Source organism: Chionomys nivalis, chromosome 12, assembly GCF_950005125.1.
Source record: "Chionomys nivalis chromosome 12, mChiNiv1.1, whole genome shotgun sequence".
Lineage (NCBI taxonomy): Eukaryota > Metazoa > Chordata > Mammalia > Rodentia > Cricetidae > Chionomys > Chionomys nivalis.
The window spans coordinates 2,278,065-2,302,399 of record NC_080097.1 but is presented as its reverse complement, the minus strand read 5'-3'; the positions used below and the strand labels follow the sequence as shown (position 1 = coordinate 2,302,399).

The 24,335-nt window shown below is 46.5% G+C and overlaps 1 protein-coding gene across 1 annotated transcript in view; it reads left to right on the top strand.

The window, feature by feature from the left end:
* The first annotated feature begins 14,211 nt into the window (after positions 1–14,211).
* Clybl (citramalyl-CoA lyase) overlaps positions 14,212–24,335 on the top strand; it is a 221,529-nt gene continuing 211,405 nt past the window's right edge. Inside the window, exon 1 of the mRNA XM_057785890.1 lies at positions 14,212–14,271. Within this exon, the coding sequence (XP_057641873.1) occupies positions 14,216–14,271 (56 nt within the window). The 5' untranslated portion in view covers positions 14,212–14,215. The remainder of the gene's footprint in view (positions 14,272–24,335) is intronic.

The window sequence follows — 24,335 nt, the reverse complement described above, 5'->3', positions numbered from 1 at the left end:
TATTCTCAATTTTGGTGTGCATTTTTAAGGAGTAAGTTTAAAAATTATTTTCATTTTATGTGCATTGGTGTTTTGTCTGCATGTAAATCTGTGTGAGGGTGTTAGGTGCCCTGGAACTGGAGTTAGAGGCAGGTGTGAGCTGCCATGTGGGTGCTGGGTTTTGAACGTGGGTCCTCTGGAAGAGCAGCCAGTGCTCTTAATCACTGAGCCATCTCTCCAGCCCCTGGTGGGCATGTTTTAAAAGCAACTGTGGAAATGAAGATTTGATTGTGCAGACAAGGCATTGCTGTCACTAAAAGACACCCCTGGGGTTAATAAACATGAAAAGTGATAGAGGCCACCTCTCGGGACCTGTTGGGAGAAAGACATGAGTACGCTCAGAAATTTGACTTAGAAACGATGGCTCCATGTCTCATCTCCCCAGGATCAACTCAGATGACAAAGGCCCTAATCAAAGCGTCGCTGGAGCCCAGCTAATAGACGGATCATCTCTTACCCCCCAGTGCAGCCCTTACTAATAACCTTGGAGAAACAATGTTGAAACAACCTGCTGCCTGGCCATGACGTGCCCTGACAGAGCCTCTCTGCTGGATCTGCAGGCTGCTTCCCCGACCCCACGAGCTCCTCACAGCTTCATCTCAGGCCTCGTAACGTGGCTCATTTCTGCTTCAGGTGAGCATCCTAGCCACCCTCCTGTTTGTCAGAGTAGGTGGTATGAGCTAGGTATGTAACAACAGTCCACGGCTCAGTATGGACAGGACGGCAACCCACTTCACCTTGACGGGGGCAGAATGATTGTCCCACTGAGATCCACCTCCTCCCTCATCCAGACTCAGGGTTGGGGCTAATTGGCTTTTGGAGCAATTCGTCCTTGCCTGGCTTGCAGCAATAGCTCCTTTGTAACACTCAGGGTACCCTTGCAGGCTCCAAGCTCCAGCAATCCCCAAATGTATCCTCCACACCTCCCAGGCAAGTCCCGGGAGGCTTGGCATCTCCCAACACCTGACTCAAGATGACAGTGGGTAAAGACACCCCTAAGGTAAGAGCAGATTCTCATGCTGTGTCTAGGAGTGGCCCCCTTACCCTGGAAGAGGCAGCCTGTCTTCAAAGCCCTGAGAAATTGGCAAAGTCTACCTTTAAGCCCTTCTGCCTTGCATTTACATTCAACCTTTAATCTTCGGTTTGCTATAGTTATCTACGAATAAATACGTGTGAAATTCTCTTAACCAAGGGCAGATGCTGAAACAGTTCCCTCTGCCCCTTCCAATGTTACAGTTATCCCGATCTTACCAAATGTCCTAGGCTTAGATTTTCTAGACATCATAAAGAATAGCTTGTTGTTCTTTCTTTTTTCTCAGAGTCATGACGTGACACCTGTGGGAAGAAGACGCTATTGGCGGCCAGACTGACGGACAGGAGCCTCCTGTGCACAGCATCTTGCCCCCAGAACCCCAGAAGGAACTTTGAGGATTCCATCTGAGACGGTGACTGAGGGAGGGGAACAAGTAAGGAACTTTGAGGATTCCATCTGAGACGGTGACTGAGGGAGGGGAACAAGTTTGAGACCCTTTTCACCAAAGGAGATGGTGACGGTGACCAGCCGTCACTGGGCTGGGAAAGATGCGCACGGGAAGATAGAACATGTGGAGATCAAGGGTCACAGGGAACCCATCTCACTGAGCCGTTCTCAGTCACCAGCTGCCTGAACAGCCGAGTGGCTCTAGATTAAAGAGGTGCCCAAGGCGTGTCCCTCCGCTCACACATGTACCTCATGCTCACACTGCACGGGACAAGAGGTCAAATCGGCACGGTCTCCATGAACCTGGGGTCACTGGGAGGACTCGTCCAGCTGAGTGGCCATCCTTCAGGAGAGCCATGCTCGGCCAAACCTCTGTCACCGAGGAGTGTCTGCACTGGAGCGAGTGGAGCCTCTCGGGAAGAGGCAAGTGCTACTGTTTTGTCTGTTTTATTCAAAACTGGGGATTGGCCCCAGGGAAGGATTTCCTGTAGTTAATCTGGTGTCTGGGTGTAGATGAGTTTGACATGGATGGTGTACGGAACAAACTCCTTCAGGTTAGAAGGGACAAAGACTCAGCTTCTGCAGGTAGTTGACTTTGTTGAAAAGAAATACATGCATGGGGAGTTGTAGGTGGAGGCTGCTCGGCTGTTTCCCAGGCCCGAAATAATCACACAGGAGCTGTATTAATTAAAACACTGCTTGGCCTGTTAGCTCGGGCTTCTTATTAACCAACTCTTACACCTTAGGTAATTCTAATAATAGAATTAACCCATTTCTATTATTTGACATTTTATCATGAGGCTCGTAGTTTACCAGTAATGTTCTAGGTGGGTGTCTTTCTCCTTCGGCCGCTACATGGCGTCTCTCTCTGACTCTGTCTTCTTTCTCCCGACATTCAGTTTAGTTTCCCAGCCTAGCTATGTTCTGCCCTGCCACAGGCCAAATCAGCTTCTTTATTAACCAATGATAATAAAACATATTCACAGAATACAGAGGGGAATCCCACATCAGGCAACTCTACTACAATCAGGAAAATACATAATTCAAGTTACTTCTTAAGATGAATTTTTGTTTGGGCTGCCAGCTCACAAAAGAATGACACCGAGACTTGTTATTAATTATGAAAGCTTGGCCTATAGCTTAGGCTTGTCCCACTAGCTCATATAACTTAACTTATTTTTGCTCATTTACATGCTGCCACATGGCTCGTGGCTCTTACCTGTCCTCCTGCACATCTTGCTCCCTCTGTATCTGGCTTGTAATCCCACCTTTCGTCTTCCCAGAGTTCTCCCTGTGTCCTGACGCCCTGCTTATACCTCCTGCCTAGCTATTGGCTGTTTAGCCTTTTATTACACCAATCACACATCTTCACACAGTATAAAGGAACAGTCCAGAAGCAAATATTCCTATTGAAGAAAGAAGCAATGGCCAGCAAAGAATGTGAGAAATTCTGCAACCCACCGTTGTGTGCCTTTGAACTGCCCTATGACAAGCCGAAGCTGCAGAGTCAGGCGCCCTCTGCTGCCGGCTGCAGGAATCTCAGCCCGTGTGAGACAGCTTTGCCTTCTCTCTCTCTGCTTTGGCTACTTCTGTTTCTATTCAGATGCTACGGGCTGCTTCCCTCCCATCCCCCTGGTTACAGCCACACGTGGAAGCAGGACCAAGGCGTTTGTTAGTTTTTCCATTGTTGTTGACAAAATACCCGACAAGAGCGACTGAAATGGGGGCTTTAATTTGGATCACAGTTTTATATATGGTATAGCTCATCATGTTGGAGACGATGTAGAGGCAGGGGCTGGAGGTGGCTGTCACATACACCCACAGGCAGAAAGCGGGGAGGGAGGCAGCGGCTCAGCTTACTATCTTTTCCCTCCCCCACCCTTGCTTCACTTTTTCCTGTATTGACTTTACAGTCTTGCCCAAACTCTTTCCCAAAAGCAGTCTAGACGGAAATGCCGTCAGACTTACAGTTGTCTTTAATGCTCTTAATGTGGGAGAAGAGACCTGATGTTCACCAAGTACTCAACTCCACCCCCAACACGGACTCCACACAGCTGGATCACACGCCCATGCCTGGGTCTATCATGGCAGCAGGGCAGGTGGTGATGGGAATAGTCCCATGGCAGAGAGGCAAATCCAAAGAGAAACACGCTGTTCAGACCAGACACTGCCCGTGTCCCTCCCCACCTGAGGTATAGAACCACAACCCTTGAAAGCCCTTATGGGAGTGAACATTAAGGCTCAGAGAGAGGCATAACGGCTCTCCAGACCTCCAGGGCTTCCTGCAGTCAGTGTTTACTTTTGTTGATGTAATCTTCTATCTGCAGAAGGTAGACTGACCTGACCTGGGCTGGGCTCCAGGCTAGGGCAGCTGAAGCTGTTGAAACAGTTTTGTTCCACTCTTCATGGGCTTCTCTTCCTCCTGGACATTGTGGGTTCTGATGAGGCAGGCTTTCCTTGCTGGAATGAGAGTGGAACGCACTGAAGCATGTGCGGCTCCTCCAGGTCTACAGCTGGAACTGGCTCACAGGCCAAGCTCAAAGCCAATGTCCAGGAGAGGCACTCTACCACCGTACTGACCACAGGGCAGCAGTGTGGATCCAGTTGTCCATCCATTTTCCCACCCAGAGTCAAAGCTCTACGTTTGCATATCCGTGTTCCAGGAGCCAACCATCTCCAGCTGGAACCTCTCACTCTGGGTCATTCAGGCAGGACACAGTTCATGGCCCCTGAGAACCTTACAGAAGTGGGACAAGATCAGACAAGGCCAGACAGGAAACTATGCCATCCGTGAGCCACTAAGCATGGTCCCACTTCCCCACAGCCCCGAGCGCACGAGCACAGGCATTGTCTGGGTCCACTTATTCATACGCATTCCTCTTCTAGAAAGTAAGATGAGGAAATAATTTTTTTCCTTGGGGAAGAAAAAAGAGACCCCAGGGAACTGTTTTCTAAATAAACAATGACAACCGTTCATCTTTGTTGGCTCTGCCTGCCTGCTCCCCCGTTTCTGTCTGTCTTTCTTTACTCTGAGTTTTGGGTTGAGAAGTTGGCCATGGAATCGAGAAAGGATACTGCCTCATTCTTTCTTGTGTTTGGTTCCTCTGGCTGGAACATAAAACCCTGCCTTCTTTCTGTAGCCAGTGCACTTCAAAGTTGTAAAAATTTGGATAAAGTACATCGGGGTTGTGGCTGTTCTAGATTTTAGTCTTTTTATAACCTCCTCATATTTCACATTGGTTTTGACCTCGGGTTAAAGGAATGCTTTTGAAAAGAATAAGGATGTGATCCTGTCAATGAATGTAGCAGAAATACTGAGGCCAATAAGTTAAAAGCTTTAACAAAGAAGATGAAGAACAGGAGAGAGAAGCGAGAACTAGATTTTGCAAACTTTAAGCTGAGTACTGTGTAAAACAGGCGAACGCCACAGCTATAATCTTATTTTTAAAAACGTATGGCGTGAAAATATTATTCCAAGTTTACCAGGGTAAAAAAGTTTGAATTAGAGCCAGGTGTGCCTTTGATCCCAGCACCCAGGAGGCAGAGGCAGGTCAGTCTCTTTGAGTTCAAGGCCAACCTGGTTTACAGAGTGAGTTCTAAGCTACCCAGGGCTGCAGGAGACCTTATCTCAAAGGGGAAAAGTAGCTTGAATCCCATAGGGAAGCCAACATCTCTGAAGCCTGAAGTCATTTTCTCACTTTCTCTAAGTTTGCTGTGACTATTCTATGTGCATATTTTCTTTCTTCTCTTTTGTACAAAAATCTGAACATCTCCATGCCTAAAACACATGTGTGGTGGTCGGTAGTCTTTATTTTTTATAAAGTATTTGTTTTTATTTATGTGTGCAAATGTATGCCCATGTCCTCAGAAGCCATACAAAGGAACTGGGTCCCCTGGAGCTGGAGGTGGTTGGGAGCTGGCTGACACGGGTGCTGGGAGCTGAACTGAAAGAGCCTCCTTAACCACTGAGCTAGTGCCTGAGGGGGTTCGTGTTATCCACTTGACAGGATCTGGGAGGAGTCATCTGGGAGGAGTCTTGGTGACGGATTACGTGGATCAGCTAGGCCTGTGGTCACATCTGTGGGAAGCTGGTCTTGATTATGCTAACTGATTTGAGAAGCCCTAGCCCACTGTGGTGGTAGCATTGCTTTGGATCCCGAATTGTCTGGGTAGAGAGAGAAAGCCAGCTGAGTCTTAGTGGTTCCCTCTGCTCCTAACTGTGGGTGTGACCAGCTGCTTCAGTTCCCTGCCTTGACTTCCTTGGAATGATAATGGTGGACTGTAACCTGGAATTGTGAGATAAAGCAAACCATTTCTCCCCTAGACTGTTTTTCTGTTAAGGTATTTTTGCTTTGTTTTGTAAAAACCTCCCCAAGACACATTGTCAGTAAGAAAAGCAATAATTGCATTCTATTCTCTTCGTGTGTCTCTGTCTCCCTCTGTCTCTCTTGCATTCTATTCTCTTCGTGTGTCTGTCTCTGTCTCCCTCTGTCTCTCTTGCATTCTATTCTCTTCGTGTGTCTCTGTCTGGTCTCCCTCTGTCTCTCTTGCATTGTATTCTCTTCGTGTGTCTCTGTCTCTGTCTCCGTCTCTCTTGCATTCTATTCTCTTAGTGTGTCTCTGTCTCTGTCTCCCTCTGTCTCTCTTGCATTCTATTCTCTTTGTGTGTCTCTGTCTCTGTCTCCCTCTGTCTCTCTTTGAGGCACGGTTTCTCTGTGTAGTCCTGGCTGTTCTGGACCATTCTCTGTAGACCAGGCTGAGTTTGAACTCAGAGATCTGCCTGCCTCTGCCTCACCCTCCCAAGTTCTGGGGTTAAAGGCATGTGCTATCAAGGCAAGAACTGTATTTCATCTTTTATATTTTTTGAGAAAGTGAAATAAAAATCTAAGATTCGTAGTTTCTTTTGTGATGTTCATTACTAATGAGAACACTTTCATTCTACCCCTCCTTTGTTGAAACAGTGTCTTATGTAGGCTAAGCACTGAATTCCTTATGTAGCTGGGGATGACCTAGAATTCATTCTTCTATCTCAATCTTCTGGGTGCTGGGATTACAGTCATGCCCCACCCTGCTTGGTTTATGCCGTGCTGGAGACGGAACCCAGGGCTTTGTGCATTCTAGGCAAGCACTTCTCCGAGCCCAAGTCCCAGCCTCATTTTCAAGTGGACAGTTCCGGGACATTGTTTACATTTTTGGGGGCTGCGTGGTGATATTTTGTTTGTGATCTAACAAATAAAGCTTGCCTGGAGATGAGAGAAGCAGGGCAGTCAACCACTAGAGAGTCCTTTTACCTCTACAGAATCCTCAGACCAAAGTGGGCAAGATCCTGTCTCCATGAATCCTCAGACTGAATGCTGTCTCTAGGAAGCTTCAGACTGAATCCTCAGACTCAATGTGTTGAGCATTTGTCTTCTCCCGCCTTATAACCCTCTCTCTGCCCAGCCATATCCCTTCCTGTCTCCACCTCCCTAGTGCTGAGATTAAAGGTGTGAGCCACCACCACCTGGCTCTGTTTATCTTTTAGAAAGGATCAATCTTGTGTAACCCAGGGTGGCCTGGAACTAACAGAGATCCGTCTGCCTCTGTCTCCCAAGTGCTGGGATTAAAGGTGTGTGTGTCACTACTGCCTGGCCTCTATGGCTGACTAGTGACTTAGCTCTGTACTCTGATCCTCAGGCAAGTTTTATATCTCAGAACACAAAATGTCACACAACGGGGTTGGGAGTAGGTCTCAGGAGTAGGGTGCTTGCTTAGTGTGCAGAAGACCCTAAGTTTGATCCCAAGCACCACACACACACACACACACTCATATTGCTGGGTAACCATCATCAACATTTACCTGTAGAACTCTTCCACCTTCTCACACTTAGAGTATTTTCCATGAAGCATGGCCTCCCCACCTCTTCTCTTGCCCCTGCTGAGAAACAAATCATTCTGTCCATTCTCAGTTTGAGATGCGGATTGAGCTCAACAATGAATCACTAAGCCTTTCTTCCCCAGCTCACCACCGCTGCCTGCTGGGTTGGGCAAGTTTTAGTTTATCTATTTAGCGTTGGAAAGATACAGAGAATCTGCTATGTTGACTGAGTCCACGTGTAGCAAAGGGAAAAGGTCCTTGAGCCTTTGGAAGATGGGCAGTTTCAGTTGGGACCTACATTAGCTCACTGGAAAGACCGGACCTCCCTGAAGAACTCAGCCAACAAAGGATTTGGGTAGCAGGGAAACACCATCAAGATTTCAAAAACCACCGTTCTGTACCAAATTGGGCATGCCGCCTCTTCTGCCTTCTCCTAGGCTGACACCCCAGCTGAGCAGCGTGGGAAATAAGCAGGCAGCTTCACTCTGCTCCTCTGAGTCGCCAGCACACTTACCAAGTGAGGATTGTTGTTTCTCCCTGCCAGCCCTCATTCTACTGTTACTTTAATCTGACCACTTTAGGATTCCAAGCAAGTACAGTGTTTCTTCTCTGTGTCAAGCACAGGTCTCAGTCAAACTCCCTAGGTGGGTTTTTTGTTTGTTTTTATTTTCAGTTTAGCTTTTCGACACAATGTTTCTCTGTGTAGCCTTGACTGTAGACCAAGCTGGCCTCAAACCTGGAGATCCGTTTGCCTTTTCTCTCTGAAAAAATAAAATAATTCTGAGGAAAACCACCTGCCAGGGGACGGCCGGCGCAATAAGTACATGGAGATAAGGAGTGGTAAGGTTTTCTCCATGTCCTTTTTTGCTATTTAAAATAAAAAATTAGCTCTATGTGTGCATTAGTTACTCAAAACAGTACATTTAAATCATCCAGATAATAAGATGAAATGAAGGAGACCTGAAGGGTGACCTTCAGGAAGCTGAGCTCACTAACTGGCCCCCAGCTTGGCATGTGCAGTGTGCAGTACCATCTTCCGTGTTTGTGGCTGATGAGTTCTCTGTCCCATGATGCGTTAAGAACTCCTGAAGTCTAGCCTGTGTCTTGATATGAGCAGGGACCTGTGACTTACTCTGCACCACTGGCAGCCGGCAGCCCTGGTGGAAATGTTGCCTGGCAAAAGGTAGTGCTGAGCCCCATGATGGAGGCTGCTCGGGTAAGACCCTCTGGGTTGTGTGGAATTATCTTTAATGCACCAGATAAGAAGATTGTTAAACTCTTTATTACTAACACTTTTCTATTACCATCGTGGGGCAGACAGATGATTGGAGGATTAGCCTGACTCTGACAGATCCTGCGGGCTCTGCCAGTCTTGTTTGGAAGGGAATCAAATCTGCTCATTGCTGATAATAGACAGCATGGTAATGCCCCCAGGTCGGCTTGTAAGAAATATGTATCTTGCGTTTTATTTCTTCTTTTAGCAATAGGAGTCAAATTTGGATTCATCCTGATAAATGAGGTATTTGGGACCTCATGTGATCTAATTGCTCCAAGCTGCTCTTTAATTCCCATTTGTGACTCTCTGTGCCTCTGTCCACATGGTACAAATGATCCTGACCCGGGAGTGAAGCCCACCCAGCTGAGACAGCCTTGGCCCCGCTTGTGAGTCTGAAGGTTCTCTGGGACCCTCCGTTTTGTTTCCCCTTGCCCTAGGAACAGAGCATTTCTTGGACTTGTCGCTGTGGTCAAGCGAAGGCCACACCATCTCTTTGTCCATTACTGTATCCCCATCAATGGTGGCTGACACACAATGTTCTCTAAAAAATGTTTATTTTCCTTGCAAAAGGCCAAATCTGGTTTTTTAAATATTTTTATTTAAAAAAATTTTTTTTTTCTGAGACAGGATTTTTCTGTGTAAAAGCTCTGGCTGTCCTGGAACTCACTCTGTAGACCAGGCTGGCCTCAAATTCACAGAGCTCTGCCTGCCTCTACCTCCCAAGTGCTGGGATTAAAGGCACGCACCACCACGCCAAACTAATTTATTTATGAGTATGGGTGTTTTGTCTGCATGTATGTATGCATGCTAAATGCATGTATTGCCTACAGAGGCCAAAACTGGGCATCAGATCCTTTAGAACTAGAGTTACAAGTGGTTGTTAGTGGCTACGTGGATGCTGGGACATGAGTCCAGGTCCTCGCTGAGCAGCTAGTGCTCTTGACCACTGAGCCACTCTCTCCAGGTCCTGTTTTCCCCGTTAGAAAATTCTGCTTAGTATTGCATAGGCAATAACAGATGTTTATGATAGGCAAACTGGAATGCTGACGCTGGAATTAGGGGTGTGGGGAGAAACACCCCTAAAAGGCAGCCTGTCACTATTTGGGTGAGTTCTTTCTCTAGCTATGTCTTATGTTTTTTTTCCCCCAGTGTATATATCACTCTGTATGGGTACTGATTTCTAGGTAGATAGACAGATGATAGAAGAACACACACACACACACACACACACAGAGAGAGAGAGAGAGAGAGAGAGAGAGAGAGAGAGAGAGAGAGAGATCCTAATAACTGCAGTCATATATCCTGGCTTGTTTTATTTAGTTTTTACACTCAGGGCCTTGGCCATGCTAGACAAGTGCTCTGCCACCAGGTTACATCTTCAGTCCTATTTCATTCCGGTTTTTGGTAAATTACTCAGACGAGCCTTGAACTTGCTATGTAGCCGAGAGACTGTCCTTGGCTTTTTGATCATCCTCCTGCAGTCTCGTGATAGCTAGGATTGTGGAAATGCATCGCCATGTCCAGTCCTAGGAGGCAGAGGCAGACAGAGCTCTGTGAGTTTTCATTAAAATGGTGCTTTTTGTTCTTACGAGAGCGTCATTTTATGTACTATTTATAGTTTATTTATGTGTGAGGGTTGGGGGAGACACATACTACACACATGTGGAGGTCAGAGAAGAACGTTTGGAGGTCGGTTCCTTCCTTTTGCACTGTAGGTCCCAGGAATTGTGAGGTAAGTTCCCTCTCACTGTGTAGCCCTGGTTATCCCGGAACCCACTATGTAGACCAGCCTGGCCTCAAATTCACAGAGATAGCCTGCCCCTATCTTCAGAATGCTGAGATTAAAGGTGTGCACTACAGTGCCCAGCCCCTTCAAAATTTATTTTTATTTTTTATGAGTCAAGGTCTCATATATTTTATGAGGCTGGCCTCAAGCTCGCTGTGTAGTTGAAGATGATCTTGAATTCTTTTAAATTTTTTATTTGTTTATATTTTATGTGTATGGGTGCATGTTTTATCTGTATTTACATGTATTTAAGGTACCACAAGCATGCCTAGGGGCATTTATCCACTAAAACTGATATAGATAGTTGTGAGCCACCATATGGATTCTGGGAACTAAACCTTTGTCCTGTGCAGGAGCAGCAAGTGCTCTCAATCCCTGAGCCATCTCCCTGGCCCCACCTATTTTGGTTTTATTTTTTTAAGATTTATTTATTTTATGTATACAAGTGCTCTATTTACATGCATGTATGCCTCCACACCAGAAGAGGGCATCCAGTCTCACTACAGATGGCTGTGAGGCACATGTGGAGCAGCCAGTGCTCTTAACCTCTCCAGCCCTTGCCCCCACCTCTTAAGAGCTAAAATAACCGGCAGGTGCCATCATATGACTCTATGCAGCACTAGACATGGAACCCAGGACCTCACGCATGCATGCCAGGCAAACATTTTAGACACTGAACTACATCCCAAGCCCCTCCACATGCCTTAAAGTCAGTCTTTAAGAGCCATTCCTTCATAGAGGAACTCAAAGTTTTATTTTTATTAGGCACTTCTGCAAGCCATTACTGCAAATTTAGTGGCTCAAAATAACCTGACAATTAGTATCTTACAGCTCTCGGGGCCAGCCGGGCGGTGGTGGCGCACGCCTTTAATCCCAGCACTTGGGAGGCAGAGGTAGGTGAATCTCTGTGAGTTCGAGACCAGCCTGGTCTACAAGAGCTAGTTCCAGGACAGGCTCCAAACAGAGAAACCCTGTCTCAAAAAAACAAAAAACAAAACAAAACAACAACAACAAAAAAAAACAGTTCTCGGGGTCAGAAGTCCAAAAGCTGCATTTCTTCGGGTGCTGAAGGGAAGAAGTGCGTGGTTGCTTTGTCAGTTTCTCTGCAGGTCACATTATGCTCCCATGTGTCATGTCTGCACAGCGATTTGACTCTCTCTCTCTCTGTCTCTGTCTCTCTCTCTCTCCCTCCCTCTGTCTCTCTCTTTTGTTGTTGTTTTCGAGACAGGGTTTCTCTGTAGCTTTGGATGATTTGATTCTGTTGCCTCCTTATAGGGACACTTACAATGACATTGGGCCTCCCAAATGATCCAGGGTGATCTTCGCATCTCAAGATCTTTCCTCACACCTGCTGAGTGACACGCTCAGATTCTAGCGGTTAGGAATCCACCATCTTTGGAGGCTAGTATTCACCTGACCACGCTTGGAAATCCAGAAACTGAAGCTGGGGAAGTAGCTCAGTCGGCAGAGAGCTTGCCTAGTACGCACAAGCCTGGGTTCAATTGCCAGCATTTCATAAAACCGACACAGTAATCCCAACATTTGGAAAGGCGCAGGCAGGAGTATCGGGAGGTTCACGTCCAGCCTCAACCACACAGAGGCCAGCCTAGGCTGTATGAGACCATGTCTCGAAAACCCAAAATAAATAAATACAAATTAGATTGATAAATAAGTACTAGAAGAGTTACGGCGACAAAGCAGAGACCAGGGCCTAGAAGGCACCACCAATCTTCTGATCCTAGGGGCCGCTGCAGCACGACAGAGACTGGAAAACCATGAAGTCATAAAATCAGACTCCCGGCCTTCCGGAGCCAAAGGATATTTTAAAGGTTATGTAGTCTAACTTCCTCAGCTTAAAGAGAGGGAGCTAAGGCCCGGCAGGCTCACGACGCGGCCGTTAGTTATTCTGCATTTGGCCTAAATCTGAGAGACGTCTCTTCCTCTCTCCCCAAGGAGCCAGCCGCAGCCGTCACCCTTATCAAAGGCAGCGCGGCCCGGGAGCGCGGCTGGGAGGGTTTTGTATCTTAGCAGCAGGAGGCAGCAATGATCTCAGAGCCAAGTTCTATCTGTGCCACTGCTTAAAAAACCATTCCACAGAACTTCTAATAGGGCCTCTTTCTAAGTGCGCTATTCTGAAGTTTGAAACCAGTGACACCGACTGCTCAGCCTTTGAGACTCAACTTTGGTGAGAAAACCCTACCTGGCCAGACAGCAAAAGGAAGGAAAGAATGGATTGCGATAAAGAGCCTTTGGGGTTCCTAACTAAAGAATAAAGGGCTTCATTTTCCTAATGGGTCTGCCCTTTCCCACTGGAAAGTTATTTAAATGTTACAGCAAACAGTGAGGTGGATAAGGTATTTTCAGCCGACGTGTCCTAGAAGGACGCGTCTGTAAGGAGCTGATACAAAAGCTAGACATCCTGAGACAATTCGCAGTGGACTTTGAGTTTTCACGATAATTATGAGGCCACGTGGTGAAAATAGAACTCACTTCCATCTAGCACATCTGTGTTTGAGGAATACAGCGCTAAGATTTCACCAGTCTGGGGCCAGGGTGTAGCTCAGTGGTAGAGTGCTTGCTGGCGTGGATGAGTCCCTAAATTCTACTCCCAAGCGTATTATTTAAAAAGGCGTTTAGATTACGTATCTCGTGTGTGTGTGTGTGTGTGTGTGTGTGTGTGTGTGTGTAACTGGAGCTTTTACGTGATTTTAGGAGACACAAGAAATGAAAACTCAACTGTGTTTTTATTCTGGGATGGCTGTAGAGACATGTATTTACTCAAGGACAAAGGTCTGCCTGCTCAGACTCTTAGTACAAAATATCGAAGAGTAAATTAGAGACAGGATGAGTGTTCCAGATATTTCTTTTGCCTCAAGCTCCAACATGACTGAAAGGGGCACAGACTGGGGTTGCAACGGAGCCAGGAAAGTGGAGTGGACCTTATTGGATGCAGGCAGGAGAGGCCTGGGATGGGTGTGGGGGCCTCTCAGAAGGGTTGAGCAGTCTGCCCTGTTGGTATTACATACAATACCTCTGTTCTGCAGATATTTGGCATCCATGTTCCCCTTCTGGATGCACAGGGCTTCTCGAGTCTGTTTTTGCTTCCCGCAACATTTTCAAGTGTAAATTCAGCAGCAATGGAACGTAATGAAAACTGAAGAATTAGAAGACAGAGGAAGGGTGGAGAAAGCACCAGACAGTAGGTGGGGCACCAATGGATTAGGGAAGACAGGCCGGTGGGCACGCCACCGCGTGCTGGAGCCCTAAACTTCTCTCGGCTTCTGGAAGCCTCGCTGCAGAATGAAGCAAGGGCCGTGTGAGAGTCCCCAGCGTGCACTAATAGGTGCCTTTCCAGGTAGCCCATTCGCTTTGACCACTCGTAGCTCGCTCACCAGGGCAGGCTCACCGGTGTCAGGGGCACGTTGAGAACGTAAATAGGAAGAAAAGAAAACTCTGGGAAATCTGTATATGTTCTGCCTAAGAAAATTCAAGTTTTCCTAACTCGCTTCAGAAGCGCTACGAGAGTCGGGTTGGGTTACCAAAGTGTCCACACAAGGCGGTGAGAAATGAGAAATCCGGGGCGTCTAGGTGAGGGATCAGAGCAAAGGAGGAGCAGGGGAGGGGCGTGGCCAGCGGTGGAGGGGCGTGGCGTTGGGAAGATTGGCGGCGCTGCGGGGCCTGGCTGCAGAGGTCGGGCGGGACTAAAACTGGTGGGCGTGCCCGCGTCCCGCTGGGGCGGGGCGGGGCGGGGCGGGGGCGGGGCGATACGTCGGGAAGATGGCGTTGTGTGTGCTGCGGAAAACGGTCCGCGGAGCGGCGGCGCTGCTCAGGCTGTGAGTTCAGGTCCCCAGTCCCCGCCACGCGGCGAAGGCGGCGGCCAGAGCGCTGTCTTGAGCCTGCACGGGCACTCTAGCCCGCAGCCTCTGTGCCTTCCGCGCTTGACCTCTGCCAAGGTCGCTGTTGCCTCCCAGAGGGCGGGTTTTGCATGGACCCGGTCGGTGGGTACAAGTGTTGTCGGATTGGCAGGGCTGTCAGACGCGCCAAGCTTTCTAGGGAGGCTCTGGAGTAGCTGAGACGCTGGCCTCCTGAGCGACAACACACCTGTTTTCTATGTGAAGCACAGAGGTTCCCTAATGTTCGGTCTCTGTACCCCCTTACCCATCTAAAGATGATTGAGGGTTCCAAAGAGCTTCTGCCAGAATTTGTTCATAAAAAACACTGACCTTTTTGGTTTTTTTTAGATGGAAAGAGCATAATTGTTTTATATGTCTTGAGATTTTCTTTGGTTTAATATGAGAGTCTCATGCCACCAGCTTTGGAGTAAACATTTGAAAGGAATTCCAGAACTTGGGAAGAAGAGGCAGGAGGACACAGGTTCAAGGCTACACGTGTCTCCATAGCAAGTTTGAGGCCAGCCTGGTCTACATAGCTGGTAAAAACGATCAGTAGGCCGTCACAAGTCAGGCACACTCGTGTGTCAGGGACTTCCACTTTGAGAACTGCTGATGTGACCCTGGTGTGCCCATCTGCTAATCACAAATCTCCTGTGGTCCCCCTTACCACCATCTGAAGAAGTAGGGTGTCCTGTTTACGATGAGGAACAGGATCAGAAAGCCCAAATGACTCTCTCAAAGTCCCACAGAGTTACAGAGCCAAGGTTCACGATCTAGCGATTTTTACATCTTTTTCTTGTGTTTCAATATTCATACCTGACCCATGGTAGGACACAGATGGCCCTAGGCAACCCATTGTCTCCATTACCTGTGGTTTGCACCCTGGCTCAGGAAATCACTCTTGGAACCAGAATGGCAGATAGAGGAGTGGTCCCAGGGCTGCCCAGAGGTTCCTTTTCTGAGGTGAGAAAGGGCCAGGCTCTGTGGTTTGCTCAGCACTGACCCCCTGCAGTCACCACTTCTAGTAATGTTTTTTTCTTCCTCTCCATACCACAGCTTTGTGTCTCTGGGTTCTGGGCTCTTTGAGCCCAGTTGTGTTAAATAGTGTGGGTCTTAGTGAACACACGGGAGTGAGTGAACACTATCTGCCATACCTTATTTCTGTCTGTTGGACTGAGCTTCACCTTGGAGCAGTGAGCTACTTCTGGTGCTTCTGAACCATTGTTGGGCAGGCAGGGGCCATTCTAGACCTCCAGTCTTGATCCCTGTTCCCGACCCTCCAGCGTTTGCCCTGTTGAGTCCTAGACTGTCCTGTTATCCATGCTGTTGACTGGCCATGCTAGATACATATAAATTACCCTGCCTTCAAGGGAGGGAGCAGAATTCACTTGACAGAGCCGAGAAACATAGAAGGAATGTGAACACACACACATCATACCATACACACACATCATACCATGCATACACACACACCACACATATACCACACTGTAACTGGAAGTTTCTCTCCTGCCCGCCTGCCAGTTCCCACATAACCACTCTGAGACTTAATATTAGTTATCAACTGTTTGGCCTATTAGCTCTGACTTATTACTAGCTAGCTCTTGCAACTTAAATGAACTCTTTTCTATTAGTCTGTATTTTACCACGAGACTCATAGCTTATTACCTCACACCTTGCTTCTCCAGTGGTTGCTGGCATCTCTGACTCTGCCTTCTTTCTTCCTCTTTCTATTTGGATTTCCCACCTAGCTATAATCTGCCCTGCCATAGGCCAAAGCAGCTTCTTTATTAACCAATGGTAATAAAACATATTCACAGCATACAGAGGGATATCCCACATCACCACACACACACACACATATCACACATATACCACACATACATCACACAGCACAGACACATACCACATACATGCAAACACACACACACACACAGAGAAGCACAAATACACACAAACACACATATATACCACACACACACATATAACCTATAAAAATTGATATATAGAAGCTGTGCAGTGGTGGCACACTTGTTTAATCCCAGCACTTGGGAGGTAAAGACAGATAACTCTCTGTGAGTTCAAGACCAACTTGGTCTACAGAGCTAGTTCTAGGACAGCCAAGGCTACACAAAGAAACCCTATCTTCAAAAACAAAAACAAGACAGAAAATTGTTATACAGAAACATTTGTAAACATATATCAAACCACACACGAGTTCTCATGACATCTCCAGTTCTAATGCATTGGTAAAGGACCAGTCTACCACTTCCCGGGCTTGTTTGTAAACCCCACTTCTGCATTAGAAACCGGGCTCCTGCTGTCTGCCATGCGTTCACCTGATTGTTCAACTCGGCGAGCATTTACAGACGAATTGTCATCACACCCACGGGATTGGAAGAAGCCCGTCCCCTAGAGGACGGTGCCCGTTTTCTCTCCATCTTACGGGCTCCACTTGGGTCAGCACCTTACCCTCAGCCCTTGTGCGCATTTGTGACAGTTGGTGCTTTTTCAGAGTCTGTATCCTCCACTTGAGAGATGATTTAGTTTTCACATTTACTTTGTTTACTGTGTGTGTGTGTTTATGCGTGGGGGTCAGAGGACAACTTTCAGGAGCCGATTCTCTTCCACTATAGGCTCCAGGGATAGAAGTCAGGTTGGCAGCCCACCCATGTCACAGCATATCCTTTTATTGCTGATCCATCTCGTTTGGAACGTCACAGAATTGGAACCATATGGTGTACAGTCTTTTTAGGTTGGATTCTTTTATTTAATAATATGCATGTAAAATCCCTTCGTGTCTCTCATGACTTAATGATTCATTTCTTTTTATTGCCAAGTGATATTCCATTGTATGCTATACCACAGCTGATTTATACATTCTTCTGCTTATTATTATCTTATTATTATCCATTGAAGGACATTTTGGTTGCTTCTTGTTTTTGTTGATCGTGCCTAAGCCCTCTCTCTATATTTGTGTTCAATGTACGGACATGCTTACCTAGGAATGTGACTGTTGAGTTCTTTGGGAAGATGGTGCTTGGCTATGTATGAAAACGCGTTGCTTTACCAGTGTACAAGAGGCCTGTTGCTGAGTTCATTTGTCTTTGTTGGTAAAGAGCATCCAGCTGCTCTAATGGGTGTGTGGTTGTAGTATCCTGTTTTCAGTTTGCTTGTTTCAATGGTTAAAGGGCATCCAGCTGTTCTGAAACCTCCTCAAACGACACTGGGGTGGTTTGCGTGAAAATGGCCCCATGAGCTCGGATATTTGAGTGCTTGGTGGAACAGTTCGGGGGAGATTAGGAGATGTGGCCTTTTGGAGGAGGTATGTCACTGGGGTCGGGCTTTTGTGCTGATTTGCCGTCTGTGTATATCCTTTGTAAATTTGTCCAACTCCTTTGCCGACTTCTGAATTGGGTTGTGTGTGATTCTGTGATATAATGAGATATGTGTATTTGGTTTTGGTCCCTGTTTCCTGGAACAGAGCCCTAAGCCACTGGACTCTCCAGAGTGACTTGAGTATCTGGGGGCCCTACTGGGTTTCAGGATGTGGGCCTTCTCAGAAAATCCACAGCGTGATTGGAGGACCTGAACTTTAAAGTAGGCCTGTGCTGGTGAGTGTTTATCAGCTTGGCACAGCTAGAGTTTCCTGAGAAGAGGGAACCACAGTTGTCTCTACAAGATTGGCCTGAGGGCATTTTCTTAACAACTCATGTGGGTGAGTAGTGCCACCCTGGGCAGGTTGTATAAGACATCTGTCTGGGGCTGGAGAGATGGCTCAGAGGTTAAGAGCACTGGCTGCTCTTCCAGAGGACCTGAATTCAATTCCCAGCAACCACATGGAGGCTCACAACCATCTGTAATGAGATCTGGTGCCCTCTTCTGGCAGGCAGGTGTACATGCAGGCAGAACACTGTATACATAATAAATAAACAAATCTAAAAAAGGAAAAGAAAGAACACTGTCCAAACAGTCCAGGGGGAACAAGCCATTGGCTCTGTCCCAGTTCCTGCCTGGAGTCCCTCAGCAGTGGAGTGTGAGAGCTTTAAGAGTTTCCTCCCCAACTTGCTTTGGTTCTGATGTTTTATGACTGCCATATAAAACCTAGCTAAAACACTAACTATAGCCCGTGGGAAATGTGTCACCCCCCACCTCTGGGGTGAGTGAAGACTGAGTTGATTCAAAGTGACCAATGAGGTGATCAATCATGTCTGTGCAAGGATGCATCCGTCAAAATCCAAAAAGGCCGGAGTTTGGAGAGCATCCAGATTGCTGAACACATGCAACTTTCTGGAGGGAGGTGTACTTAAGAGAGGGCACAGAAGTTCCCGCCCCTCCCCCACACCCTGCCCCGTGTGTCCTTCCATCTGGATCCTTTCGAATGTCTCTTATACTAGCCAGTTTCCAAGAGTTCTGGGAACTGTCGTAGCAAATGAGTCGCATCTAAAGAGTGGAGTCTTAGGAACCCCTGACTTAGGGCCGATCAGAAACACAAGACAAACACCCTTAGCTTTTGTTTGTATCTGAGAAGGGGCAACATGAGGAACTGAGCCCTAAGTATGTGGAGTGTGGTGCTCACCAGCTCGAGCTGGAAAATGTCAGAGTCGAGTTAACGGATATCTTAGTGTCTGCAGGATTTGCTGTTGGATGGTGGGGGGGAAGGCTCCCTCCTCCACAAGTTGAATGAGCCAGAAAGAGAAGGACACCCTTGGGTCAGTCCTTCAGGCTGCTTGCTTGCTGTTGAGAGTCACCTTGTTGGTATAGATCAGCTACAGGTCCTTCATCAGATTGTATTTTGGAAATATTTTCTCCAGTCTGTGACCTTTCTCAGCATTCTCTAAATGCTGAGAGTGGATTTCAAAGAGAAAAATAATTCTAATTTTAATGAAAAGTCCAGTTTATCATTTGTGGATCTCGAGAGTCCCCCACCCTCATCCTCATCCTTTCTTTTGGAAGGTCAACAGTGTTGTGTATCTCTGATCCCTTCGGTTGTCCTAGCATCAGCTGGCAGCATCTGGACTGTCTCGTCTGGTGTGTTGTGGTGGCTCTTCTGGGCCCTTTGCTTTTCCTCATAAATCAGAATTCTTTTCTCTATACTACAGACTAACCTGCATTGAGTCCATACAGTAAGTCAGAGGAATTAACATCTTAAGGTCTTGAATCTTGAGATTGGAGAGGTGGCTCAGTAGTCAAGAACACTTACTACTCTTGCAGAGGACCTGGGTTCAATTCCCAGCACCAGTATGGTGGGTGGCTCACAACCACTCAGTTCCAGAAATGTATCCCCCTCTCTGATGCCCTCTCTGGCCCTATTGGGCACTGCACAATGTGATGCACAGATATACATGCAGGCAAAACATTTGCACACATAAAATAAAAATAAGTCGCTTTTAGGAGACATGAATATACAGTTTTCCAAAATAAGTCACTTTTAGGAGACTGTGCACATACGTGTGCATACAGGTTCCCATTTTAGCCTTTTTTTTTTTTTTTTTTGGTTTTTCGAGACAGGGTTTCTCTGTAGCTTTGGTCCCCGTCCCGGAACTAGCTCTTGTAGACCAGGCTGGCCTCGAACTCCCAGAGATCCACCTGCCTCTGCCTCCCGAGTGCTAAGATTAAAGGCGTGTGCCACCACCGCCCGGCTCATTTTAGCCATTTTAGTGCAGAGTTCATAGCTGTGTTGGTATCTGCAGCTGTCAGCTGTGTTTACTCCCAGCATTTTCTGTTGCCTCCATCCCTGCTGAGTGGTGATCTCCTGGTGTCTGGATACGCTTGTGTAGGGTCCACCCCTCTGCGTGTGGCTTCCTTTGCTTCAGGTGACATCTGAGGCCTCGCCCCTGCTACAGTGTGCGTCATAACTCTTTTTAATAGGTGGAGCCGGGCGGTGGTGGCGCACGCCTTTAATCCCAGCACTCGGGAGGCAGAGGCAGGCGGATCTCTGGGAGTTCGAGGCCAGCCTGGTCTACAAGAGCCAGTTCCAGGACAGGAACCAAAGAGCTACGGAGAAACCCTGTCTCGAAAAAAAAAAAAAAAAAAAAAAAAAAAAATAGGTTGTCATATGCCGCTAACTGTATATTACCATTTACGTCGTCATGGATCTAATCTACTTTTGAATTCTACTACTTCCTTCAGAGAGGTACAGAGATGTTACTGTCCGCCACTTCAGAAGCGGCATGACTTGGGAGAGCAGAGCTGATAAATGAGGCTGACTATCATGAGATAGCCAGCTTTTTTTTTTTTAAATATTTATTTATTTATTATGAATACAATATTCTGTCTGTGTGCATGTCTGCAGGCCAGAAGAGGGCACCAGACCTCTTTACAGATGGTTGTGAGCCACCATGTGGTTGCCGGGAATTGAACTCAGGACCTTTGGAAGAGCAGGCAATGCTCTTAACCACTGAGCCATCTCTCCAGCCCGAGATAGCCAGCTTTATTCCAAGCATCACATGGTTTTATCCTCTGGGGATTAGTAGGGTCACCTGAGTAAAGCGTACAGTCACAAGGCCAAGCCATACATGTGTAGTAAAAACATGCTTTTCCATAGTGGCATATAAATAACCATAACCGGCTATAATTGGTAATCTGGAGTAAACTCACTCCCCTCCACTCAGATTCCAAGAACAATTCTGTGTTTTGAAGTCATTGAGGCCACAAGACTCTTATTTTAGAGTTTTCCCACAAGCCCACAGAATTCCCACACCTCTGTTCTTGGACCGTGTTCCACTGGCTTCTATATATCTGTCTTTATTTTTCTCCTTTTGCTGGCATCGTTGTTTTAAGTATGTGTGTGTGTTACAAATTCAGTAATACATCGCTATAATTTATGTAAATTTATGTAGTCCAGGCTGGCCCTGAATTCACAGAGACTACCCTGCCTCTGTCTGCCAAGAGTCGAGCACTACCATAGCAGGCCAGAAATGTGGGTTTAGAAGATGCAGAGAGAAAGCTGGGGTGCGCTGGGCTCCTTGGGGAGGGCCTTGGTATGTCTGATGGATTTTATTAAGGGGAAAGAGTTGCTAATTGTAAGACAAAACCTTTTGGCTGCCACGGAAAGCGGCAGCGGTGGTGTGCTCGGCTCACTCTTGTTCTCAACAGGTTACGTTTAGAATTTTATTTGGTAATAAAGATATTATAGAGGAAGTGGTATTTGTGTTTTCATATAAGTCACTCGGGTATGAATACAAATCCACTGCCATTCAAGCGGGTTCAGTTTATTTCATGTTGTTTTTATAGCTTGTTGCCGTGGTTTGAATGCGTCCCTCAAAGTCATGTGCTGGGAATGAAATCAATCCCAAAGCAACCGTGTTAAGAGTGGGACCTTTAAGAGGTAATTAGGTCATGATGGCTCTGCCCTATGAATGGATTGATGCTGACATTTTGCGAGTGTGCTCATGACTGAGAGTAGCTTTGTTATAGAAATAAGTCCGGGGGGCGGGGGTGGGGGGGATGAGGTTGGGGGGGCGGGGGAGCTGGGAATATAGCTCCATTGGCAGAGTGCTTGCCTCACATGTATGAAGCCCTGGGTTCAATCCCCAGTGCCACATAAACTGACCATGGTGGTACAGATTGTATGTAATACCAGTACTCCAGAGGTGGAGGCAGGAGGATCAGACGTTCAAGGTCATCCTTGATATACAGTGAGTTTAAGGCCTGGTCTGTGTAAGACCTAAATATCTAGCTAGATGGTGTCAATACATAGTTAAATAACACAAATAGATGAATGTGAGTTCAGCTTCCCTTACCCCATGTTTTTGTTTTTGCAGTAAAGGGAATCAAATTTAGGATGTCAGGCATCATAAATAGGAGGCAAATGCCCTACCTCTGGGCACAGCCCCAGCCAACACTTCCTTTCTTCTTATTCTTCCTTTGCCAGGGATGACTCAGTGGGTAATGGCTGCTCTTCCTGGCCTCCAGAAATGTGAGGAGGATGATACTTCCTTTTCTTTCTTTCTCTTTCATTTTTGAGACAAGGTCTCACCACCTAAGATCGTCTTCCAATTTGTGATCCTCTGGCCTCAGACTCCTAAGGCACATGCTGGATTGCAATAATGGACCTTTCTATGAATTACCCACCTGTGGCATTAGTTTAGCAACATACAATGGACAAAGGCACACAATTAAATAACTTTCTGAAATTTAATAAATTTCAGTTAATAAATGGGCCACAGAGTGAGCTTCCTTTCTTCCTTTTTTTCTCTCCTTTTCCTCCCACCCCGGTTAGATACATGTTTGTTTTATTATTTATTTTTATTTTGTTTTGTTTTTATTTTAGGATATAACCTAAAACTACAGATGCTTTAGTGATGTTCTCTGTTGCCCCACGTTACACACTTACACACATACACACACACAGAGACACACACACAGGCACACACACAGACACACACACTCACAGAGACACACACATATACACACAAACACACATAGAGACACACTTATACATACAAACATACAGAGAGACACACTTATACACAGATACACACACAAACACACTCACACATAGACACACACACACACACACATACACATGCTTTGCTCCTGAGCTGTTGCCCTAGCCCATCCTTTAGAGTTCTCCTCCTGATTACTATAGAAAACAGACTATCACATATTGCATGTGTGTGTGTGTGTGTGTGTGTGTGTGCATATGACCACAGTTGTTTGTTTAGTATGTTCCCAAGTTTTCTTTCTTGGGAAATGTGGGGGGTGGGGTGGGGTGGATATTTCTCTCTTCAGCTTTCTCAAGATCCCTGGAGGTAGCTTCTGACAAGTGAGCTTGCAGGTTCAAAGCCTGTGTTCTTTGCAGCCTTTTGGTGCCTGCTGTCAATCACTGTCTAGTAGGTGTTGCTCTGGACTGCAGACTGCCTTGTAGCACTTACCTGCCCACTCCCTGGGGTTAGCAGGCCCATACTTGAAATAATAAGCCCAGAATATCTTGTGGGTTACAAAGCTGGCAGTGGCTGCATACAAAGACCCCTGCCCTCTGACTGTCGGCCTAGGCTGGCATTCTAACCTGCCAGGCAACTACCCAGTAGGCCATGTCTTACTCTTAGCTAAGCTTTTAAGGTCCACAGAGATCCAGACCAGGAACATTTGCGGAAGCAGGAGGACTGGGCCAGCAACAGGAACAGGCTTGAGGCAGTGAGCTCCATACCAGGAGTGCTGAGTGACTTCCAGGAACACAGAGTGACCAACAGGGTAACTGGAACCCTGGTACTGATTGTACCACAGGAACAACCATCTGAGCCCTGGATCCACTGGCATGTAGAAGATCAATCACCAGAGTCACAGACAGTCCCAACCACACCCAACCACCACAATTAGAGGAAAAGATGAGTAGATAAGGTAAGAACACATGCAACACCACAAAGAGCAACATGACACCAGTAAACTCTAGAGATCTTACAACAGCAAGACTTGAACAACCAAATACAGATGAAGCAGAAGAAAATGACCTAAAACATAACTTAAGGAGAATGTTTGAGACTCTTAAAGAGGAAATGAGGAATTCCCTCAAAGAAATGGAGGAAAAGATAAACAAAAAATTGGAAAGCATCAGCAAATCTCTAAAAGAAAACTAAGAAAAAGCAATTAAACATGTGAAAGAAACTATTCAAGACTTGAAAACTGAAATAGAGACAATAAAGAAAACACAAGCTGAGGGAATTATAAGACAGAAATCATGAGAAAATGATCAGGAACCACAAACACAAGCATGAACAGCAGAATACAAGAGATGGAAGAGAGAATCTCAAGCGCTGAAGATACAATAGAGGAAATAGACTCATCAGTCAAAGAAAACATTAAATGTAACAAAAGCTTAACCCAAAATATCCAGGAAATATGGGACACCATGAAAAGACCAAACCTAAAAATAATAAGTATAGAAGAAGGAGAAGTTCAACTCAAAAGCACAGAAAATATATTTAACAAAATCATAGAAGGAAACTTTTCCGACCTAAAGAAAGATATGCCTATGAAAATACAAGAAGCTTACAGAACAC